The sequence below is a fragment of the Schistocerca cancellata genome, chromosome 9 (assembly GCF_023864275.1).
Source record: "Schistocerca cancellata isolate TAMUIC-IGC-003103 chromosome 9, iqSchCanc2.1, whole genome shotgun sequence".
Taxonomy (NCBI): domain Eukaryota; kingdom Metazoa; phylum Arthropoda; class Insecta; order Orthoptera; family Acrididae; genus Schistocerca; species Schistocerca cancellata.
In genome coordinates, this window is record NC_064634.1 from 187904627 (window position 1) to 187930200 (window position 25574).

At 39.0% G+C, this 25574-nt stretch overlaps 2 protein-coding genes across 4 annotated transcripts in view; one reads left to right on the top strand and one right to left on the bottom strand.

Annotated features, from left to right (window-relative positions):
* Positions 1-25574, top strand: part of LOC126100255 (dynein axonemal intermediate chain 7-like) — an 844976-nt gene that overhangs the window by 307143 nt on the left and 512259 nt on the right. The window lies entirely within an intron of this gene.
* Positions 1-25574, bottom strand: part of LOC126100253 (toll-like receptor 13) — a 229344-nt gene that overhangs the window by 30629 nt on the left and 173141 nt on the right. For all 3 annotated transcript variants that reach the window (XM_049910839.1, XM_049910837.1, XM_049910838.1), the window contains 2 exons: positions 10130-11321; positions 2943-3263 (listed from right to left, as the gene is read on the bottom strand). In XM_049910839.1, coding sequence (XP_049766796.1) covers positions 2943-3263; positions 10130-11321 — 1513 coding nt within the window. The remainder of the gene's footprint in view (positions 1-2942; positions 3264-10129; positions 11322-25574) is intronic.

Below are 25574 nucleotides of genomic sequence, written 5' to 3' on the forward strand. Positions count from 1 at the left end.
GATGTTTAGGATGGGTGGTAGGGACAGAGCATCGAATGACATTATACTGAGTGCATTATCCGAAAATTACCTTGAGCAATTAAACAGAGAACCGACTCGTGGAGATAGCATCTTGGACCTACTGATAACAAACAGACCTGAACTTTTCAACTCTGTAAGTGCAGAACAGGGAATCAGTGATCATAAGGCCGTTGCAGCATCCCTGAATAAGGAAGTAAATAGGCATATAGAAAAGGGAGGAAGGTTTATCTGTTTAGCAAGAGTAATAGAAGGCAGATTTCAGACTACCTAACAGATCAAAACAAAAATTTCTGTTCTGGCACTGACAATGTTGAGTGTGTATGGAAAAAGTTCAAGGCAATCGTAAAATGCGTTTTAGACAGGTACGTGGCGAGTAAAACTGTGAGGGATGGGAAAAACCCACCGTGGTTCAACAAAAAAAGTTAGGAAACTACTGCGAAAGCAAAGAGAGCTTCACTGCAATTTTAAACACAGCCAAAACCTCTCAGACAAACAGAAGCTAAATGATGTCAAAGTTAGCATAAGGAGGGCTACGTGTGAAGCGTCCAGTGAATTCGAAAGTAAAATTCTACGTACCGACTTGACAGAAAATCCTAGGAAGTTCTGGTCTTGCTCGAAACAGCATATCCAGACACTCTGGGATGATGATGGCATTGAAACAGAGGATGACACGCATAAAGCTGAAATATTAAACACCTTTTTCCAAAGCTGTTTCACAGAGGAAGACCGCACTGCAGTTCATTCTCTAAATCCTCGCACAAATGAAAAAATGGCTGACATCAAAATAAGTGTCCAAGGAATAGAAAAGTAACTGAAATCACTAACAGAGGAAAGTCCACTGGACCTGATAGGATACCAATTTGATTCTACACAGAGTATGCAAAAGAAATTGCCCCCTTCTAACAGCTGTGTACTGCAAGTCTCTTGGGGAACGGAAGGTTCCAAATGATTGGAAAAGAGGACAGGTAATCCCAGTCTTCAAGAAGGGTTGTCGAGCAGATGTGCAAAACTATAGACCTATATCTCTGACGTCGATCTGTTATAGAATTTTAGAACATGTTTTTTGCTCGGGTACCATGTCATTTCTGGAAACCCAGAATCTACTCTGTTGGAATCAACATGGATTCCAGAAATAGCAATTGTGTGAGACCCAACTCACTTTATTTGTTCATGAGACCCAGAAAATATTAGAAACAGGCTTCCAGGTAGATGTCATTTTCCTTGACTTCCGGAAGGCATCCGATACAGTTCCTCACTGTCGCCTGATAAACAAAGTAAGAGCCTACGGAATATTAGACCAGCTGTGTGGCTGGATTGAAGAGTTTTTAGCAAACAGAACACAGCATGTTGTTCTCAATGGAGAGATGTCTACAGACGCTAAAGTAACCTCTGGTGTGCTGCAGGGGAGTGTTATGGGACCATTGCTTTTCACAATATACATAAATGACCTAGTAGATAGTGTCAGAAGTTCCATGCGGCTTTCTGTGGATGATGCTGTAGTATACAGAGAAGTTGCAGCATTATAAAATTGCAGCGAAATGCAGAAAGATCTGCAGCAGATAGGCACTTGGTGCAGGAAGTGGCAACTGACCCTTAACATAGACAAATGTAATGTATTGCAAATACATAGAAAGAAGGATCCTTTATTGTATGATTATATGATAGCGGAACAAACACTGGTAGCAGTTACTTCTGTAAAATATCGGGGAGTATGCATGCAGAACGATTTGAAGTGGAATGATCATATAAAATTAATTGTTGGTAAGGCGGGTACCAGGTTGAGATTCATTGGGAGAGTCCATAGAAAATGTAGTCCATCAGCAAAGGAGGTGGCTTACAAAACACTCCTTCGACCTATACTTGAGTATTGCTCATCAGTGTGGGATCCGAACCAGGTTGGGTTGATGGAGGAGATAGAGAAGATCCAAAGAAGAGTGGTGCGTTTCATCACAGGGTTATTTGGTAAGTGTGATAGCATTACGGAGATGTTTAGCAAACTCAAGTGGCAGACTCTGCAAGAGAGGCGCTCTGCATCGCGGTGTAGCTGGCTGTCCAGGTTTCAAGAGGGTGCGTTTCTGGATGAGGTATCGAGTATACTGCTTCTCCCTACTTATACCTCCTGAGGAGATCACGAATGTAAAATTAGAGAGATTTGAGCACGCATGGAGGCTTTCCGGCAGTCGTTCTCCCCACAAACCATACGCGACTGGAACAGGAAAGGGAGGTAATGACAATGACAGTGGCATGTAAAGTGCCCTCTGCCACACACCGTTGGGTGGCTTGCGGAGTATAAATGTAGATGTAGATGTAGATGTAGATGAGAAGGAAAGAGCCATCCCATCCATCATCCAGTAAATCTGCATCACATGGCATTCTAGGCCACTTTTCCATAATTCTTCTCATTTTGTAAACCTTACTAGTCCTTTTACTTCACTGCCGTTCTTTCTGCCAGAAGCATTTTCAAATGATTTATATTTTCTCCTGCTGGAAGTTGGTGAGTAGAGTTTTTACCTGTCAATATTGCATTTCAGGAATTGATTACTTTCACTGATCCATTATAAGGTGAGATATTCATTGATCATTTTTGCATTATGAATGCTGTTTATTTGTAATTTGTGCAAAATAATTCAAGTCTGATTTTGGGTTATTCAGTTGAATTCAGTAATGGACAAAAGGGAATCTCCTCTTCAAAAGAAAAATGTTCATGTTTCAGTCTCTCAGTAAGAGAACAACAAGTTTCCCAAAGAACTGAGTGGCATCTTATTATAAAATCTGCACATTAAAAAATTTGCATAGCAATAGAAAATATGAATTAAGTTAAGTTGTATTAGCATTACTGTAAAACATCATTATGACCTATATACCTAACACTAAGAACTTATCATATATACATATCTTAAGGAAAAAAAATTATGGCTTACCTGGAAATCTCTTTCATGCAAACATACTTTCAGATCTGAGTTTTCCTCAAAATTTGGCACCAGCTCTTCAAGTACCCATTGTCTATTGGGATCACTGTATGATATAAATACGTCATAAGAGAACGCTGATCCAGCACCGACTTCTCCATTATTGGGACAATTTTTTTCATCATCCAGCAGACGGAGCAATGTGACACTGCGTACTGCTCGACCAAACTGATATATGTATTTCCATTTCCAGTAGCATACTCCCAACATCAGTACTATGACACAGCTCAGTACAATGACAACAATCTTCCACGTTGCCATTATTTGCTCTTCCTAGAATATAATTGTCAAAAAGTCACAAATATTACAGCAGATAAGATATTTACTAGTATTATTTTTTCATTATTTATAGGCTGTGGGCTGATCAGAGTCAGCTGCTATTTTGTTGATTTGAACTTCAAGATGGTTTGTGATGCTTGCAGTCTATAATTGGAAATCTGATATGATTTTTACCCCTATTTATTAAATGTTCATAAATGTACTGTAAATTATGAATATTACAGACTGTAAGAGAACACAAGCTTTATAAATGTGGGGCTACAGAAAAAAAAACTTGCAGATTAGATGGTCAAGTAATTAATTAAGAGGTACTAGATTGGATTGGGGAGAAAAATAATTTTACACACACCTTGATGGAAAGAAGAGACAAGTTTATTGGACACGTCCTGAATCATCAAGAAATAGTTAATTCATTTGGTAATGGAGGAAAGAGAGGAGAGTAAAAATTGCAGTGGGATATCCAAGATTGAATACAGTAAGTAAATTCAAACATATGTAGGGTACATTAACCATAGAGTTGAAAAGACTTTCACAAGGTGGATAAGCTCAGACAGCTATAGCACGCCAGTCTTCATAGTAATGACTGCAACAAGAATGATCACAACTACAATGATAACAATACTGTAAATGCATGTAAGCAAAAACAAGTACATCATCAATTTAAAAAAGTAATGAACTCATTGCAGAAATATGAATACTAAAATGTTGGCAGCATTTTGAAACAATGAATGAACTAATAATCAAGGAATAATCTTTTATATAATCATTATCTTCCATAAGAAGGTTTCATATAACATAACAAGTTTTGGAAGATAATTATCAACTTTGACTGTAGGGTTCAGTTAATGTCATATGTTTTTACATGACTACACAGCAGTGAGAGCTGTTAAATTTTTACTGAAGAACACTAACTCTCTAACCACATACATATAAACTTACAGTTCTGAACTTCTTTTTTTATAAGGAAAAAGCAGAGACATAGGACATAATATATAATTGAATGAAAATGTTGTAGCATCCTAAATCAGTTTTGTGATGGCCATTTCCAAAGATATTTGCATTCACAGCTTTCACAGGTGGTTACAATGACTATTACTTTATGCCACTATACCATGATGCCAATGAATATTTATTCATGGAGTCTTGAAAATCTGTTGTGCCACATTACTGAATAAATGTATTGTAATTAATCCAAAAATGGGTGCTCATCCCCACGAGAAACCAATTAAAACTTGGTTTTCATAAGAGAATTCTCATTAAAATATGAGCTATTGTAAGTATCTACTCCAAAATTTGAGGATCTGAGCAGTTTGTTAATAATCACAGGACACTGTCAGCCTCATACAAAATGGTACTCTCCAGAACTAAATGTTAATGTCACATCACCAAAACATAAAACAAGTTATAATGAATATACAAGGTCTGTTGTTTACAGGCTAACAAGCTACTAAACCACCAAAATGGAAAAAATTATGTGACAGAAAATACAGTGATTGCAGAACTGTCAGTGATATCAATCAAATATGTTTTGATCTTCTACATGACTAGTGCAATGGTAACACATTTTACTACCAAGCAAATCTTTGGATGGAATGCATACAGTGGGCAGCAGACCTCTATACTACAAGAGGTGGCCAAAAATGTGGAAACACCAAACACACAACATATTAACATCCACAATATGGTGTAGGAAAACTATTGGCATTCAGAAAAGTTCCCGATCATCTCAGAATTGATAAATACAGGCTCTTTATGATTTTCAAGGGAATCTTGTATCATTATTCCTGAAAAATTTGGCATGTTGAGGTAACAATGATGGAGGTGGATAGCAATCATGCACCCTTCTTTCCAAAGTAGATGACAGAGGCTCAATAATCTTGAAATCTGGTGACTTGTAGCCAGGGGAGATTTGACAATTCATCATCATATTCACAAAACTAATCCTGGATGAAGTCAGCCCCGGCATTTTGGAAAACAACATCAACACTGGGGAACAAATATTGAACCGATCACATAATCCTTGGCAAGAAGTTGATCCTGCTGAGTAGCCATCGGGCACATGGAATACCATTATATGGCTGCCCAAATCGTCACCAAACATCTACCGTTTTTCACCATGGCAGCATGCAGTCTGCATTGTAGGCCAGGGAGGGCATATGCCAGATCAAGGGAAACAGTGTGGAATGAGAATCTTCTAACTGAATACCATTCTTATATTGGCACATAGTCCAGATTTTATGGCTTTGGCTCCACATTTTCTTGTTACAGAATTTGCATCACTGATATGTGGATTTGGAATTCCAGTTCAACCAGTAATTTCCAGCTCCCTTGTGTTGCTTTGATGCTGACATGGTTCATAACTGCAACATTCAGTTCTGCAGTGACTTGCAACTGTTTTCATAACAATCCTCTTCAGCAGCTGTCATCACTCAACACACACTTGTGTCCATGTTGTGGCTTAGTGAATGATGTTTTTTCACTTCCCCAGTGTGTGATATTAATCTTTGATGTGGGGCCTCTTGAAACAAAAACCACTTTGGCCACTTTGGTTATGGAAGCACCCACTGTATGAGGACCAATGATGTGGCCACATTCAAATTCATTTAGCTGTGACGTAAAGCACTCACAACTACAAAGAACACTGTTCTGACCATGAGTGGCACTTGCAAGATATTGATGGCATAGTACAGGTGACTTTCATGATAAAATACAACAGCACCACCTGCAGGTGTGGCTAGCATCTGCATTTATGTTCAAGGATGCATTTCTCAATGTGTTTCCATATTTTTGTCGAGCCATGACTCTGAGAAAGATGAGAGAGTAGTATATATTTGAAGAGAAAACAAAAAGTTAAAAAAAATAAAAATAAAAAAAACAGCAGGAAAAATTGTATTTGTGAAAGAGAACACTTTATAGCCATTAAGTTCTGTAAAACTCATGCAGAAATATATATTACCTAAAAGAAATATTGGGATGGTAGACAACAAAGTTCATGAATTACTACAAAAATATATAATGAGATTCATTTTTGACAACCCAAAACAATGACTGACGATTGGGTATTTTGCATAGCTAGATTTGTGTGATAGAAAATTATGTGGTATATAGATGATAGGAAAGAGCAGTAGTTGAGAAGGGAGTGGAACAGGGTTGTAGTCTATCCTTAATGTGTCCATTCTGTATACTGAACAACCATAAAGGAAACCAAGGCAAAATTTGGAAGGGGGACTGAAAATTTTGGGTGACAAGGTTGGTGAAGGGGTGGGGAGAAAAAAATAAAAATTTTAATATTTGCTGATGATTTCATAATTCTGTCAGAGGCAGCAATGGAATAATGTCTCAAAAAGAATTTATAAGTTGAATATGAACAAGTATAAAGCAAGGCTCACGGAATGCAATTTAATTAAATCATGCAGTACCAGGAGAATTAAATTAGGAAATGAAACACTAGAGAAGAGAGTAGAAGCTTCTGAAATGTGATGCTGCAGAAGAATGCTGAAGATATGGTGGTTAGATAGGGTAACTAATGATGAGGCTGTGAATCAAATAGTGACAAAAATAAATGTATGGCACCACTTAACTAAAAGAAAGGATTTGTAAAAGGACACACTCTGAGCATCAACGAATTATTTATTTGGTAGTAGAGGGATGTGTGGGGAGCTACAAAATCTAGAGGGAGAATAAGCCTTTATTGCAGTAAGCAGGTTCATATTGGTATAGGTTGCAATAATTATGCAGAGATGAAGAGGCTTGCATAGGATAGACTAGCATGAGAGCTGCATAAAACCAGTCCTTGAGCTGTAGACCACAGTGAACAGACAATATGAAAACATTTAATGAAGTCTGAAAAAGTTTTGATTGTAACATATGTGAATATAAATGTGTTATCTTTGTACATTTTCATTAAAATACATAATTGTAATACTTTTGTATTAGAGGAGAGCACTCATTGAAAAGCAGAAGTGTAGAGTTATTGAGAGACGCAAACAAAAGAAACAAAACTTTCCAGCATTCAGAGTCATACTTTGACAATCTAGAGTAAAATACACACAGAAAACACATACACATGCATATATACACTTATGCCTGGTCTAACAGTGCCAAGGTTTTGTTTCAGAAGGTAGACTGGTCGAGGTGGGGCTACTGTTGGGTGGGATGGGTAGAGGCAGAGGGAGGCAGGGATAGGGACTGGGGGTGTAACTAGCAGTTTAGAGGGAGCAACTCGTTTACTGGCTAAGAATGCAGAGGGAGGGAGGTAGGTATATGGACTGGGGATGTAGTAATACATAATTGTATGCACTGGTGGGGAGTATCACACATTGAAACCAATGTGGGGACATGAATCAGGAGGGGATGACAAGCTAAATTTTTGGATGAAGCTGCAAGGGCAGTGGATTTCCTGAGACTGAAGCCAGACAATTATGGAAGTGGAGGGAGAGTTCTAAGGATAACTCCCACCTGCATGGTTCATTGAAGCTGGTAATGGGAGGGAAGAATCCAGACAGGCAGGCTGAAATTGAGCATGTTAAGCTCACTGCATTTGTGGAACCATGTGGTCAACTCTTTGCAGCAGTTTGGTAGTGACCATTCATCCTGGTAGACAGCTGGTTGGTAGTCATACAGATATAAAAAGGTTGGCAGCAGAGATGGTATACAAAATAACTGCTTTCACAATGGATCTGGCTTTTGAGGGTATAGGATAAGCCTGTGAAGGGACTGGAGAAGAGGGTGCTGGGTGGATGGATTGAGCAGGTCTTCCACCTTCGTCTGCTCACAGGGATATTGTCCCTGTGGCAAAGGGTTGGGAGTGGGAGTGGTAAAAAGATGGACCAGAATGTTGTGTAGGTTGGATGAGTGACAGAACGCCTCTTTCAGGTGGTTGAGAAGCATCTTGAATAGAATGTCCTTCATCTCAGGGCTGGATGAGAGATAATCAGAGCCCTGGCAAAGGATATGGTTCCGTTATTCCAGTCCAAGGTGATACTGGGGGATGAAGAGGTGCTCCTTTGTAGCTGGTTTTTTGGGGTTGTGAGAGAATTGAGAGTGAATGAGGATATGGTACAGAAAATCTGTTGGTGGACTAGGAGTGTGGGGATTGCCTGTCTGTGAAAGTTTTTGTGACCTTCATCATACTGGGCAAAATTTCTAATCACTGCAGATATGCTGTCCACAGTTGGTTAGGCTGCATGACAGGGATGTTTTACTGTGGAAAGAATGGCAACTGGCAAAATGCAACTGCTTTTAATTGGTGGTGGGTTTAAGGTGGACAGAGGTGTGGATGGAGCCATCAGAGAGGTGGAAGTCAATGTCCAGGAAAGTGGTGTGTTGGGTAGGGGAGGACCGAGTGAAGAGAATGGGAGAGAATGTGTTGAGGCTGTGAAGGAATATGGGTAGGGTGTCTTGGTGCTGAGTCCAGATTATGCAGATATTATCAACGAACCTGAACCAGACAGGGTGTTGGGATTTTGGAAGGCTAGGAAGGTGTCCTCTAGACAGCTCATGAGTACGTTGGTACCTTCTCTTCAAAGGAAAAGTATTTGTGGGTCAGGATATTGTTTGTAAGGTTTATGAGGAAGAAGGCAGTGCATTTGGAGTCTGAAGGTAGTTAGGAGAGGATATGTTTGATAATGGCAAGACCATGGGCATGAGGATTGTTGGTGTATAGAGGGGGGGTATCAACAGCAGTGTGTAGGGATCCAGGAGGTAAATGGGTAAGGATGGTGGAAACTTGATGAAGGAGGTGGTCAGTATATTTGATGTCTGAGGCTAGATTTTAGGCAGTTATTTGTAGGTGTTGGGTCAACGAGAGTGGAAATTCTTTCAGTGGGAGCACAGCAGGCAACTACATTGCAAGAGTATAGCCCAACTGTTGTTACTATATATTTTCAAATTTTGTGGATTTTGTCACAAAATTAATTAAAATTGGTTAGGAACTAAGCACAATATGACCCCAGAAAGAAACTAAAATTGTCCTTGAAAATTCAGTTTATTTATTTTCTTAAGCATCACTGAACACCCCGTGTACCCTACAACTAGAAGGCTTCTGTGAAATTTGGAAAGTGGAAAGAGGTACTGCAGAAGTGTGAAGCGTGAGAATGGATTGTGGGCTGTGCCTGTGTACCTCTGTTAGTAAGAGCATTGCTCGCAAAATGCTAGGGCCTAAGTTGGAGTCCTGGTCTCGCACACAGCTTTTATCCTTCAGGAAGTCTTAAATTAATTCTGATTGTTGTAATTAAATTTGCAACCAAAAATGTCCATCTAATATAGGCTGAAGTGAAAGGCAAAGCTTATGATCAGGATGTGTTGTCTGCAGGCACATTTAACTATCACATTTATTTTTCCCTTTGATTTGCATGATGGTTTTGAATTTGTAGAAATAATCATTTATTACCATATTCAATTTCTCACATTGTGTTTCATTACCTTTGTTTGGTTGCTAAAGTTTTTTTGTGATTACTCAGACAACAATTAAGCTGAAATGTTTTTCATTATCAGCAAAAAATGTTTATGAATAAATACACTAGAAATAAGTGGAACTATTCAAGAGCATTTAAGGGGCCTCTGCAATCTTCAGGTAATGTGGCAGAAGTGAAACTGGGCATACCTTGCTTTGTGTGTGCTTGGATCCATCTGACATTACATTTACGTTGGATCCATCTGACATTACATTTATGAGCAGTAAGTCGATAGTCTCCCACCCTTCATCCATGCCCACAAACACACACACACACACACACACACACACACACAGTTTTTAGGAAATGTTACATAAATGGCAAGAAGTCAATACTTTTGACCATTAAGATGTATCATTCTTATTATTTTACTTGAAAGAGCTTTAGAAGAATTTTCATCCTTACCGGTGATGAGTTACCTATCCTGTTAGGAAAACATTGCCAGTTTTCAAACTGAAAATTCTGAATATTTGTCCTGCCAGAATTGTCTAAACATTGATATGTTCCTTCACGCCACCCTTTAATTTCCAGCGTAATCTCTTCGGCTTTATAACTGCCATTGACATTATCAATCATTTGTTGTAAATCTTTGTTATATTTGCTTTCCTTTCTACATTTTTCAAGACATGAAGAATTTTTTTGATGCTGTATACCATTAGTCATTGCACAAAACTTCTCACAGGTTTCCTTTCGTTTGTCAAGTAATTGAGCAAACTTATTGAAATCACTTAAGCTACAGTAACAGAGATATGGATTGTTTGATGCATCCAGTGTGTTCAATGTTAAAAAACCCTTCATCATTCCTCTACTGATGCCAGTAATTTGATTTGAGGCAATAAATACATTTTTCAACTTTACAGTACTGGGTAAAACATAATTATCCCATGAAACTAAGTTGTTTCCATTTAGATTAAGTGTTTCCAAGTTATTTAAGTCTCGTATAAACTTCAATGCATGTATGGAAGTGAACTTATTTCTTTCAAGAGAAAGAAATTTTAATTGTTTCAGGTTTCTTACAAACCCAGCAATTGATTCTTCCTTCAAATTATGATACTCACAGTCAGACATTCCTAATTTGGTTAGGTTCAAGCTTTCATTGAATATTTCATAAAAGTGATCACATAATATTTGGTTACCAGACAGATCTAAAACTTCCAGATTTGTCAAACATTTTGAAACTGTTGGGTTATAGGTTTGTACTTCTGATTCTTTAAGTTGTAATTCTTTTAAATTTGGTAAGTTACAAAATGTATATTCTGTCACTGGAAGTCTAGTATGACTAGCATCAAGAACTTCAAGTTCATTAAGGCCTCTAAAATCTATTTCCAAATCCTCTTCTGATGCAATATAGCCCATATTCAAGTACTTAAGATTTTTCAAATTTTGAAATATCCCTTGTTCAAACTTGCTGTATGCGTTTTGGTGTATGGACAGTTTTCTCAGATTTTCTAAATTATGAAAGGTATTTTCTGGAAACACAGTAATATCACAGTTTGCAAGACTAAGTTCTCTGAGTTTGGGCATATATGGAAATACATCCTGCAGCATCCTCTCATTTTGCTTTTCTGGTGGATCATCTTGGGTTGGATCACATTTCCTGAAAGATAACGAGAAAGAAGTCAGAAACCTGTATTTCTTCAAACAAATAAAATTTGTACAATGCAGTTGTAATTTCTTGAAGTATCACAAATTTGTCACAAACAATAATTTATTAGTCTTATTATTGCAAATAAATCTGTAGTAATGGCTATTACACATCATCATTCTGAAAAAGAATCTTTCAATGCTTATCTTCTGTATTAAGTTGATACTATCATAATATAATAATAATATACTATCATAATAAGCTCGATGAAATAATGAACCACCTCATTTCCAAAGAACGGTTTGAATATAATTAGTTATTTATAAAAAATTAATAAAACAGTCACTTCAATCAATAGAGAACGTCCATTCAGACAGTTAAGCCATGAAAGGGAAAAGGTAGCCTACAACAGATTAATGCAGTATTATCTTGGATAGAGTTACTTCTGTCTCAGCAACAGCAGTTTCCCTTAATTGCACAATACTGGTGAACATCTAAACCCACTAGACAAAAACACAAAGTTCATCATGGACATTGCTGAAAAATCCATCAATTTCTTAGACCTTAACATAGATATCACTACAAATACACACAGTTTCAAAATTTACAGAAAACCCACAACAACAGACATTGAAACACCCTCATGTTCACAATGTTCAGTAACACACAAACATGCTGCCTTCCATTCCATGGTACAACATATTACTTTTTTTTTCTGGTCATCAGTCTTCTGACTGGTTTGATGCAGTTAGCCACAAACTCCTCTACTGTGCCATCCTCTCAAACTCTTCATCTCGGAGTAGCAATTGCACCCTACATCCTCAATTATTTGCTGGATGTATTCCAATCTCTGTCTTCCTCTACAGTTTTTGCCCTCTACAGCTCCTTCTAGTACTATGCAAGTCATTCCCTCATGTCATAACAGATGTCCTATCATCCTGTCCCTTCTTCTTGTCATTGCTTTCCACATATCCCTTTCCTCTCTGATTCTGTGAAGAACCTCCTCATTCCTTACTTTATCAGTCCACCTAATTTTCAACATTCATCTGTAGTATCACATCTCAAATGCTTCGATTCTCTTCTGTTCCAGTTTTCCCACAGTTCATGTTTCACGACAACAATACAGTGCTGTACTCCAGGTGTACATTCTCAAAAATTTCTTCCTAAAATTAAGGCCTGTCTTTGTTACCAATAGACTTCTCTTGGCCAAGAATGCACTTTTTGCCATTGCTAATCTGCTTTTGCTGTCCTCCTTGCTCCATCCATCATTAGTTATTGTACTACCTAGGTAGCAGAATTCCTTAACTTCATATACTTCATGACCAACAATCCCGATGTTAAGTTTCTTGCTGTTCTCATTTCTGCTGCTTTTCATTACTTTTGTCGTTCTTCACTTTACTATCACTCCATATTCTGTACTCATTAGATTGTTCATTCCACTCAGCAGATCATGTAATTCCTCTTCATTTTCACTCAGGATAGCAATGTCATAGTGAATCATATCATTGATATCCTTTCACCTAGAATTTTAATTCTGCTCTGAACCTTTCTTTTATTTCCACCATTGCTTTTTGGATGTACAGATTGAACAGTAAGAGTGAAAGACTACGTTCCTGTCTTACACCCTTTTTAATCTGAGCACTTTGTTCTTGGTCATCCACTTTGATTATTCCCTCTTGGCTATTATACATATTGTATATTATCCATCTATCCCTATAGCTTACCCCTATTTTTCTCAGAATTTTGAACATCTTGCACCACTTTACATTTACACTTTCTAAGTTGACAAATCCTATGAACATGTCTTGATCTTTCTTTAGTATTACTCCTATTACCAGCAGCAATGTCAGAATTGTCTCTCTCATGCCTTTACCTCTCCTGAAACCAAACTGATTGTCATCTAGCACATCCTCAATTTTCTTTTCCATTCTTCTGAATATTCTTCTTCTCAGCAACCTGAACGCATGAGCTGTTAAGCTGATTCTGTGATAATTCTCATACTTGTCACCTCTTGCAGTCTTGACTCATACTTTCTACACATAATGTGAATAGTCATTTTGTTGCCACTTCCTCCAATGATTTCAGAAATTGTGATGGGATGTTATCTATTCCTTCTGCCTTATTTGATCTTAAGTCCCAAAGCTCTTTTAAATTCTAATACTGGATCCCCTATATCTTCTTAATTGACCCCTGTTTCTTCTTCTACACATCAGACAAATCTTCCCCCTCATAGAGGCTTTCAGTGTATTCTTTCCACTTATTCACTCTCTCCTCTGCATTTAACAGTGGAATTCCCATTGCACTTTTAATGTTATCACCCTTGCTTTTAATGTCATCAAAGATTGTTTTGACTTTCCTGTATGCTGAGTCTGTCCTTCCGATAATCATTTCTTTTTTGATTTCTTCACATTTTTCTTGCAGCCATTTCATCTTAACTTCCCTGCACTTCCTATTTATTTCAATCCTCAGTGACTTGTATTTCTGTATACCTGAGTTGTCCAAGACATTTCTATACTTCCTCCTTTCATGCGTTAGCTGAAGCATTTCTTCTATTACCCATTGTTTCTTTGCAGTTGCCCTCTTTGTACCTATGTTTTTCTTTCTAGGTTCTGTGATGGCCCTTTTTGAGAGATGTCCATTCCTCTTCAACTGTACTGCCTGCTTATCTATTCCTTATTGCTGTATCTATAGCCTTAGAGAACTCAAAGCATTCCTTAGTGCTTCCGTATCCTACTTCTTTGTGTATTGATTCTTCCTGACTAATCTCTTAAACTTCAGCCTACTCTTCATCACTACTATATTGTGATCTGAGTCTATATCTGCTCCTGGGTATGCCTTGCACAATCCTGTATCTGATTTCGGGATCTTTGTCTGACAATGATGTAATCTAACTGAAATCTTCCTGTATTAGGTGGCCTTTCCAAGTGTACCTCCTCCTCTTGTGATTCTTGAACATCATATTTGCTATTACTAGTTTATATTCATTACATAACTCAATTAGTCTTTCTCTTCTCTCATTCCTTGCCCAGGCCCATATTCCCCTGTAACCTTTTCTTTTAGTCCAGCCCCCACAACTGCATTCTAGTCCCCCATAACTATTAGATTTTCATCTCCCTTTATGTACTGTATTACCCTTTCAGTATCCTCAAATACTCTCTCTATCTCTTCATCTTCAGCTTGCAATGTTGACCAGTATACCTGAACTATCGTCATTGATTCAATAAAATTTTTCTGCGTTTTTGACCATATTGACAATATATATAAAACATCCTGAAGAAGGTCACTTGCAACAGGGACTGAAACATTGGTAGTTTTATATATATATTGACAATGGTGTCACAAACCCAGAAATTTTTTTTATTGAATGTGAAGCCTATGTTGATATATCATTGTTGATGTTGATTTGCTGTCGATTCAATAAGAACAACCATGTCACTGAATTGTTCGCAGTAACACACTCTCTGCCCTACCTTTCTGTTCATAATGAATCCTATTCCTGTTATACAATTTTCTGCTGCTGTTGATATTACCCTGTACTCATCTGACCAGAAACCTTGTCTCCTTCTCATTTTATTTCACTGACCCCTACTATATCTAGATTGAGCCTTTGCATTTCCCTTTACAGATTTTCTAGTATCCCTAACACATTTAAGCTTCTGACATTCCACATCCAGACTCATAGAGCAGGATCCTTTCATTAATTATTCAATCTTTTTGTCATGGTCATCTCCAACTTGGCAGTCCCCTTCCAGGGACCTGAATGGGGACTATTCTGGAATCTTTTGCCAATGGAGAGATCATCATGACACTTTTTCAATTACAGGCCACATGTCCTGTGGATATACATTATGTGTCATTAATGCAGTGGTTTCCATTGCCTTGTACATCCTCATGCCATTGATTATTGCTGATTCTTCTCCCTTTAGGGGCAGTTTCACATCCCTATGGAAAGATAGTGCCCTGAAACTCTGTCCACTCCTCCACCCTCTTTGACAAGGCCATTGGCAGAATGAGAGTGACTTCTTTGCCAAAAATCTTCAGCCACCAGTGCTGATTATTATTTAAAATTTAAGCAGTGGCAGGCTCAAACCTGGGACAAAGGAGGTTTTGATTACTAATCAAAGACACTACCCCTAGACCATGTGTTATCCCTTACATCCAGACTAGTGTCAGAACAGCATTTTCAAACAAATCAAACAATGGAAAGACCAGGATGGAATATAACAGTAAATGAAAAGGAAAGTTACTACTCACCATAGAATGGGGATGCTGAGTCTCAGACTGGCTCAACAAAAAGACTGTCACAAATAAAGCTTTAGGCCAGGAAGGCCTTCATCAAAAATAGATCTCACACACACACACACACACACACACACACACACACACACACACACACACACACACACACAACTTACACACACACACACATGCCTGCAGCAGCAATTACATAACATTCTAGAATTTAAATTGTGTGATTTTTGCTTGATGGCTTTTCTTTGATCCTAACCCAGTGATGTTTTCCTTTGTTACTATTTTCTAATGCATCACTATACTAAATGTCCATCATTCTTTCTCTTCTTTCCTGTGTTTATCTTGTTGCCTTACAAACAGCACCGCATGCTCTACTTACGAGCCTCACTGAATCAACCATCTTAGCCACACACAACAGACGGCTGCAAGACCACACTGATTTTTAGTGCAACATCTTATGTCCCCACCAATATCATTAAACCTATACCTTCAACTTGATCACTGTCCCTGTGCCACTCTCTCGTAATGTCATGTGTTATTTCCCGCATGTTTCTGGCACCACACGATCTTGTATCTCATTCTACGAACCCCTCCCCACCCTCCACTCTTTCTTTGTTCTATCCCAGTTTGCCCCACTATTCCACCTCATCCAGTCACATCTGCTGTCCCCCTTCTTAACACTTATCCACCCTCAGACCTGCTACACACAGTAAAATATATTTATATATTATTTATATCTTTTATTTGATCTCATTGTGCCTTCCTACTAATTTTAGAGAGTTTTTACCTTTCACTATTGTTGACTCCCACAGATTTCTTCTTCTTCCCCTCTTTTGCCTCCATTTCATCCTTCTCGTGATTTTTCACACGTATTTGGGTACCTTTTTAGTGAATTTTTTTCAGGCATAATTCTATATTATTTATGAAATTTTTCACATTTTTTCCACCACCATGGATCCTTGCTCCTTCCATCTGCATTAATTCAGAAAAGTTTCCTTATCCATAGCCAGAACCCAGTCCCACATAGTGTCCCTGCATTGTTGCTTGGCCCCAAATGCCCTTACCTTCAAATTACCCATCTCTGGCTGCCACTCCTCCTTCCACAATGACCTCCACCTATTTAGATTCCTCCAATCCTAAGCCATCACCAACATAGCCCTGCAAAACCATATCAACCAAGCCCAAACCTCCTTGCAGTACCTTCTCTCCATCCACAAAATTCTCCTACTACACAATCCCAATTCCTGAAACACATTGAAACTCTTGCCCTCCAGGAATGAGTGCAACATGCACAACACCACCTCAAAAGCTCTCCACCCTACTCACTTCCTACATCTGCCTTGGAGCACCACTGCCCACCACTACTACAACAACCTCCAAACATCTCCCACATCCCCTCTCGCAGACCTACTACATTTATTTCACCCTCCAAAACTCCCTCCCACTACTACACAGAATCCAGAACCTAAACAGACCCAAAACACAGTCTTTCCTCCAGAAGCCTTAATTCCACAAAAATATCAGTCCTTTCCAAAGGCCTCACCTTTTGCCCCACTCACAAATATAATTGTACATGACTTGTTCAAGACCTTCTCTCCTTCTCCTGGTCCCTACAGTGGAAACACTTTTTTGCCACTGACCCCTACCAATCAGACTCAACCAAAGGCCAATGTCGAACCTTGCCTAACTCAGTTCACTCCTCCACCCAAATGTGACCCATCTCCACTGACCCCAAACCACCTCCTGTTAACTTTCCAGAATTTCTTAACCTCGAACCTTGACTCACCATCATTCCCCAAATTTCTCAGCATGCAAACTGACCTTAATCTGCAGAAAGAACCAGTCCACCATCTAGAAACTGAGCCCTACCTTATAATCCTACTGCAGACAAAGGCTGCAGCACTGTTGTTTGAACCGCAAGGATACCTGGCAGAAGGACTCTGCCAGCTGTCAAACAAATCCACCTACAAACCTTGCCACAGTGACCCAATTCCATAAGTCCAGCAGGATCTCCAGTCAGTCCTTAAATCCTTAGGTCCATCCCAGAACCTCTCCCCAGAATCCATCTCTCTGCTCACCCCTACCACTCCCCGCACTCCTACCTTCTACATGCTTCCTAAAGTCCATAAACCCAACCACCTAAGATTGCCCCAATGTGAATGGTTCCTCTTCCCCCACTGAGAGAATCTCTTCTTTCATTAGTCAACACCTTCAACCTATTACTCAGAACCTACCTCCCATATAAAAGATACCAACCATTTCCTCCACCTGTCTCTTTACCACATGATGCCCTGCTTGCCACTATTGATATCACTTCTCTTTACACTAACATCTCTAATGCTCATGGCCTTACCACTGTTGAACTCTACCTTTCCCAATGCCTGATGGATTCCAAACCAATAACCTCCTTCCTAGTCACCATGACCGACAGTATCCTCACCCACAATTACTTCTCCTTTGAAGGCATTACCTAAAAACAAATCTGGGTTATGGCTATGGGAACCAGCATGACACCATCCTATGCCAACCTATTCATGGGCCATCTAGAAGAATCCTTCTATCTTAGATCTCACACCCAGAATTCTAAACCCATCACCTGATTCAGATTTATTGATGACATCTTTGTGATCTGGATCAAGGGTGAGGACACCCTATCGGCATTCCTCCAGAACCTCAACACCTTCTCCCCTGCTTCACCTGGTCCTACTCAACCCAACAAGCCACATCCCTAGATGTTGACCTCCACCTCAAAGATGGTTATATCAGTACCTCCATCCATATCAAACCTTTTAACCACCAGCAATACCTCCACTTCGTCAGCTCCCTATGGTTCCATACAGCCTAGCCACCTATGGTCATTGCATCTGCAGTGATAAGTGGTCCCTCTTGAAAAATACTGGGGGGCTCACTGAAGCCATCACAGACCATAATTATCCTCCCAACCTTGTACAAAAACAAATCTCCCATGCCTTATCTTTCCAATCTCCCACTACTTCCCAAAGTCCCACCGTACTACCACAGAGGAGCATTCCCCTCATAACACAGGACCACCCTAGACAGGAGCAACTGAAATGAGAAATGTCCTACCCATTATCGTTCTGACCCCTCCCACAGTGGTATTCTGCCTCTTAACGAACCTACACAATATACTTGTCCATTCCTACACAATACCTGCTCCGAACCCCTTACCTCATGGCTCATACCCCTGTGATAGACCTAGATACAAGTCCCATCCCATACATCTTCCCACCACCATCTACTCTAGTCTGGTCACAAACATCACCTATCCCATTAAAGGCAGGGCTACCTGCGAAACCAGCCGCATGATTTACAAACTAAGCTGCAACCACTATGGTGCATTTTATGTGGGCATGACAACCAACAGGCTGTCTGTCTGCATGAATGACCACCGACAAACTGTGGCCAAGAAATAAGTGGATCACCTATTGCTGAGCATGCTGCCAAACATGACACCCTTCATGTCAATGATCTTCACAGCCCGTGCCATATGGATCCTTCCCACCAAGATCAGCTTTTATGAATTGTGCAGATGGGAACTTTCCCTACAATATATCCTATATTCCCATAACCCCCCTGGCCTGAACTTTTGTTAGTCATTGCCCTCACCCATCCAGCCCCTTCCCTGTTCCCATTCCAGCACCTTACAGCTCTCATTCCACTATTGAACCCAGTCTTTTTACTTCTCTACTTTTCCACTACCCCCTCCCCACCATTTTCCAGTCCTCCATCTAACATCCTGCCTGCATATAGCTGCCCTACCCCCTCTCCGCCTCATCCCTGCATGCTCCACAGCAGCACTTCACTGTCCACCACCACACCTTACTATCCCTCCCCCTCACTGCCGTAGTCTCGTCCTTACCCGCACCCAGTTCCACTTCACTGTCCACCCACACCATCCTACTATCCCTCCACCTCCATGCCGCAACCTCCTCTTTACTCCCACCCAGTTCCCACTCCTGTCTGCACTGGTGCTGCAGTTCACAGTGTGGCTTCATTTGCCAGAGACTGCAGTCATGTGTGTGTGCATTGCGTTTGCATGAGTGTGTGTCTGTGTGCTTGTGTTTGTGTGTGTGTGTGTGTGTGTGTGTGTGTGTGTGTGTGTGTGTGTGTGTGTGTGCATGTGTGTTTGTGATATATTTCTGATGAAAGCCTGTTGTTGTGCCTATCTGTGACTCAGCATCTCCACTATATGGTGAATAGTAACTTTCTTTTTCACAATATTGTTAATTTTCAGACAAAAGTAGACACTGTTAAATGTATTGCCTCTAAAATGGCAAGTCAAGTTTTCAAAGGAAGCACCTGATAATTCGCAAAATCCAGACGCATAGGGCCCCATTTTGATTATTTTTGAGAGATGTATATGGAATCGATCATTTCCTGAAGATGGCCCAATAAGCCGACAGCTAGTTAGAAGTAAACAAAAATCAGTTGAACAAATACATTTTGTTTGTTATTCAACCATAAATATTGAATTGCTCTACCAAGAAGTGATGGAAGAATCCATAAAAAATAACAATGATAATAATAAAACTGAAAATTGTATAGGTTTCCAATAAAACTTCAACTCTAATTTAGTGAATTGTTCATAATATTTGCATTGCTCAAAATTTTCAATTTGTAATATTTTCTGTAGACTGTGGCATTCTGAGCCATTAGTTCCATTGCTCACAATGCTCAATTTTTAATATTTTCTGTAAAGTTCAATTTTTAATATTTTCTGTAAAGTTGGCATTTTGAGCAATTAGCTCCATGTGTATGAAGAAGCTAAAAATCTGCATCAACCAGATGCATTATCATTGTACCAATAGATTTCAAAGCTTTTTGAGAAGATAGGGTTGCTTTGTTACAGTTATTAACGTTTTTGTTGCTCCAGACTGTCAGTTCCACATATACGCCCAAGAGGGCTGTTGCAGTACATTGTTACAATCTTCCGTTACACACTGTAATATTATTCATGAAAATCCATATTTTCGATAATTATTGAGTAAATTAGGTTAAAATTTTCCATCGTGTTTCTGTGCAGGGTGCCAGTTGTCTGACAGATATATGTATCTCAAAATCCAAAAGCAAAAAAGAAATGTCATAAATTAACAAACATGATTTTTAAACCATGGTTACATACTACCAAAGAGTCATAATTATTTGTGTTTTTGCTTTTTGAACACATCTGACTGATGACAAGCAGACTTAATTTGCCCATGTTCTAAATATAAGCATTTCAGCTCAATAGGCTGGCCAAGTCTAGCCAGTTTTTGATCACTCTAAAATGCTCACCATGTATCATTTGTCTTTGAAGGGAAAACTGACCTTCAAAATTGATTACCATAAAGTTTCTCATTTTGAAAGCATAGGAATTGCTTCAATTGATGACATAGCTGGCATTTTTGTGGCATTAACAACGAATGGCTCTTTGTGTCTGACAAGGCCATATCTTCAAAATGTTTAAGGCTTCCTGGAGCTTTGCAGAGAGAAATGTAGAAATTTCAGAACCTACTTGTAGCATTAGGGTAGAGCCAACAAATGAACAGGAAGTGTTAAAAGTGATAAAAAGCCTAAAACCAAAAATGTAGGCAGCACTGTATCCATCAGAACAATGACAGCTCTAGAAATTTCTAGGTTCTTGGCATACATAGCCAGCTCATTACTTAGCAAAGACGTATTTATGGAAAAGATGACAATCTCAAAAGTCAAGTCATTATTTAAAAATGCCAACAAGTTATAAGTAGAAAACTACTGGCCAGTATAACTTTTTCTGACATTTTCCAAAATATTAGAAAAATTGATTAAGCACAGAATCAACAAATATCTAAATGAACTCCAACTGCTAAACAGAAAGTGGTGTGGGTTCTAGGCAGGTAAAAATATAGAGACAGCAATAGTGTCCTACACTAAACAAATAATCAAAAATCTAGAAAAAGACAATAGTTCAGTAGGAATAAATTTAGATCTCTCCTAAGCATTTGATACTCTTAAACATATATTCCTTTAGAAAAATTGGGTGTATTGGCTATTCAAGGGACAGGGTAAAAGTGGTTTGAATCATACCTATAATACAGTACACAGATTGTAAGACTTATGTCAGCTAACTTGTCACAGAATAAATATAATATCAGGTGCCAAAAAGTGCAAACAGGAGTACTACAAGGCAGTACCATAGATCCCATTTGGTTTCTTGTCTATATAGAAAACACCCACACATCAGATGGTGCAGAAAATGTCATACTATTCACAGATGTTACTAGTGTGAAATAAGTGCACCAAAGCAACAGCTGCAAACAACTACTAATCAAAGGCTAAAGAATGTACATTCTTGGTTCAATGCAAATAAGTTGACTATAAATGTGAACAAAACAAAATACATCCAATTTGATAAAATAAGCCAGAATGTAAACCTTGATCTGGTGTTTGGTGACAAAGCTGTAGACAGAGTGACATTTACAAAATTGCTAGGGATGTATGTTGATGAAAACTTTTATTTTAATGACCATGTAATGAAACTTTCACATAAACTTAATTCATCCCATTTGGCTTACATAGTTATTTCAAATGTTTGTACTTTAGAGGATGCCAGGATGGCATATATTGACTATTTTCAGTTTCTTGCAACATACAGAGTAATATTTTGGGGTTCCATCACTTGCCAACAAAAACAATTTTTTTTGTTACAAAAGAGGGTTTTATGAATAATAATACAGTCATCCATAGACACACTGCAAACACAAATTTGAAAAGTTTATTTATTTATTTTATTTATTTATTTATCTATCTGTAGACAAGCAGGATTGTATGGATGTTGTCAACTTAAGTATATACAACAGGTACACAAATTTATAATTATCACAATCAGAAATTCATGAATATTGTAAAATGAAGATACATTGTTAAACCACTTAATAACACAGTTGATAATTTTTACATATACAAGGGAAATCTCAAAAGTAAGGTCTCCTATTTTTTTATAAGTACAAAACTCAGTTTGTGTGGCAATTGGTCACACTGTTATGAAGAGTGCTTCACAAGCACTGTGTGTAAACATGTGCACGCTGCTCTCAGTCTCGACTTGGCAGCCATTGAGAATGGAGCTCCTGTTGGATGTTACCATCCAGTGCGAATTGCGTGCAGTTATTCAGTTTTTGAACGCAAAGGGCACTGCACCGATTGAAATCCATCGCCAATTAATGGAAGTGTATGGTGAGTCATGCATGGATGTCAAAAATGTTTGTAAGTGGTGTAGAGAGTTTGCAGCTGGTCAGACGGAAATTCACGACAAACAAAGGAGTGGGAGACTGTCAATTTCTGAGGGGACAGTGTTGAAGGTAGAGCAAAGCATGTGTGAAGGTTGGCAGATCACGCTGGATGATCTCTGCACATTGGTTCCTGAGGTTTCCCAAAGCACTGCTCACAGAATTTTAACAGAAACATTGAACTACCCGCAAGGTGTGCGCAACATGGATGCCACGCATGCTGACTGAAGACCACATGCACCATCGAGTTCATGCTTCCCGCGCATTTCTTCACCACCTTGCAGCCAAACAGGACAACTTTCTGGATTGGTTAAAAGGACATCTGGCCAAAAAGTGATTCAGCTCTGATGATGAGGTGAATGAAGAGGTTCATAACTTTCTGAACAGCATGGCAGTGAGTTGGTATGACATGCGCATATAAAAACTGCAACAGCATCTACAAAAATGCATAGACAGAAATGGTGATTATGTCAAAAAATAGCTAAATGTTCAAGCTGTAAACTGATGTAAACCATTGTGCAAATAAACAGGTCTATGTGCTTATAAAAAAATAGGAGACCTTACTTTCAGGATTACCCTCATATCTATATATTTACATAATTCCAAGTAATCCTTGACAGGATAAGAACACTTTTCCAAGACATATTTTTTTAGTTTTTTCCTGAAGTTATCTATTTTGCTTATGTCTTTGAATCCTTGCAGAAGATTGTTGTACAATTTAATTCCATTATATAACATGCTATTTTGAGTTTTTGATTTGTATTTGCTATAGAGGTGTAAGTGTTGTCTGTGTCTAGTTTCATGTGCATGTGTGGAACTGTTTATTGGGAACTGGTCAATGTGTTTTTTTATTATAATTCTGTCTGCAAAATGTATTCACATGGAACTGTCAATATACCCAAAGATTTTAATAACTCTGTGCAAAGGGATCTATTGCCACTTTTCATTATGATTCGTACGGCCCTTTTTTGCAACTTAAATATTGTTTTTCTGTTGATCCGCATAAGGAGATGCCATAACTAATTATAGAGTGGACATACACAATACATATATATATTGACTGTGTCAAGCAGGACACTATTAGTGCTGTATCTGAAAATACAGGTTTGTTGCAATTCATCACACCAACTGGAAATTTTGTCTAAATCGTCTTGTATCTTCCTACAGTCATTCAATTTCGACACTTTACATCTACATCTACAACATCTACAACCATACTCCGCAAGCCACCTGACGGTGTGTGGCGGAGGGTACCTTGAGTACCTCTATCGGTTCTCCCTTCTATTCCAGTCTCGTATTGTACGTGGAAAGAAGGATTGTCGGTATGCCTCTGTGTGGGCTCTAATCTCTCTGATTTTATCCTCATGGTCTCTTCATGAGATATACGTAGGAGGGAGCAATATACTGCTTGACTCTTCGGTGAAGGTATATTCTCGAAACATTGACAAAAGCCCGTACCGAGCTACTGAGCGTCTCTCCTGCAGAGTCTTCCACTGGAGTTTATCTATCATCTCCGTAACGCTTTCGCGATTACTGAATGATCCTGTAACGAAGCGTGCTGCTCTCCGTTGGATTTTCTCTATATCTTCTATCAACCCTATCTGGTACGGATCCCACACTGCTGAGCAGTATTCAAGCAGTGGGCGAACAAGCGTACTGTAACCTACTTCCTTTGTTTTCGGATTGCATTTCCTTAGGATTCTTCCAATGAATCTCAGTCTGGCATCTGCTTTACCGACGATCAACATTATATGATCATTCCATTTTAAATCACTCCTAATGCGTACTCCCAGATAATTTATGGTATTAACTGCTTCCAGTTGCTGACCTGCTATTTTGTAGCTAAATGATAAAGAATCTATCTTTCTGTGTATTCGCAGCACATTACACTTGTCTACATTGAGATTCAATTGCCATTCCCTGCACCATGCGTCAATTCGCTGCAGATCCTCCTGCATTTCAGTACAATTTTCCATTGTTACAACCTCTCGATACACCACAGCATCATCTGCAAAAAGCCTCAGTGAACTTCCGATGTCATCCACCAAGTCGTTTATGTATATTGTGAATAGCAACGGTCCTATGACACTCCCCTGCGGCACACCTGAAATCACTCTTACTTCGGAGGACTTCTCTCCATTGAGAATGACATGCTGTGTCCTGTTATCTAGGAACTCCTCAATCCAATCACACAATTGGTCTGATAGTCCATATGCTCTTACTTTGTTCATTAAACGACTGTGGGGAACTGTATTGAACGCCTTGCGGAAGTCAAGAAACACGGCATCTACCTGTGAACCCGTGTCTATGGCCCTCTGAGTCTCGTGGACGAATAGCGCAAGCTGGGTTTCACATGACCGTCTTTTTCTAAACCCATACTGATTCCTATAGAGTAGATTTCTAGTCTCCAGAAAAGTCATTATACTCGAACACAATATGTGTTCCAAAATTCTACAACTGATCGACGTTAGAGATATAGGTCTATAGTTCTGCACATCTGTTCGATGTCCCTTCTTGAAAACGGGGATGACCTGTGCCCTTTTCCAATCCTTTGGAACGCTACGCTCTTCTAGAGACCTACGGTACACTGCTGCAAGAAGGGGGGCAAGTTCCTTCGCGTACTCTGTGTAAAATTGAACTGGTATCCCATCAGGTCCAGAGGCCTTTCCTCTTTTGAGCGATTTTAATTGTTTCTCTATCCCTCTGTCGTCTATTTCGATATCTACCATTTTGTCATCTGTGCGACAAT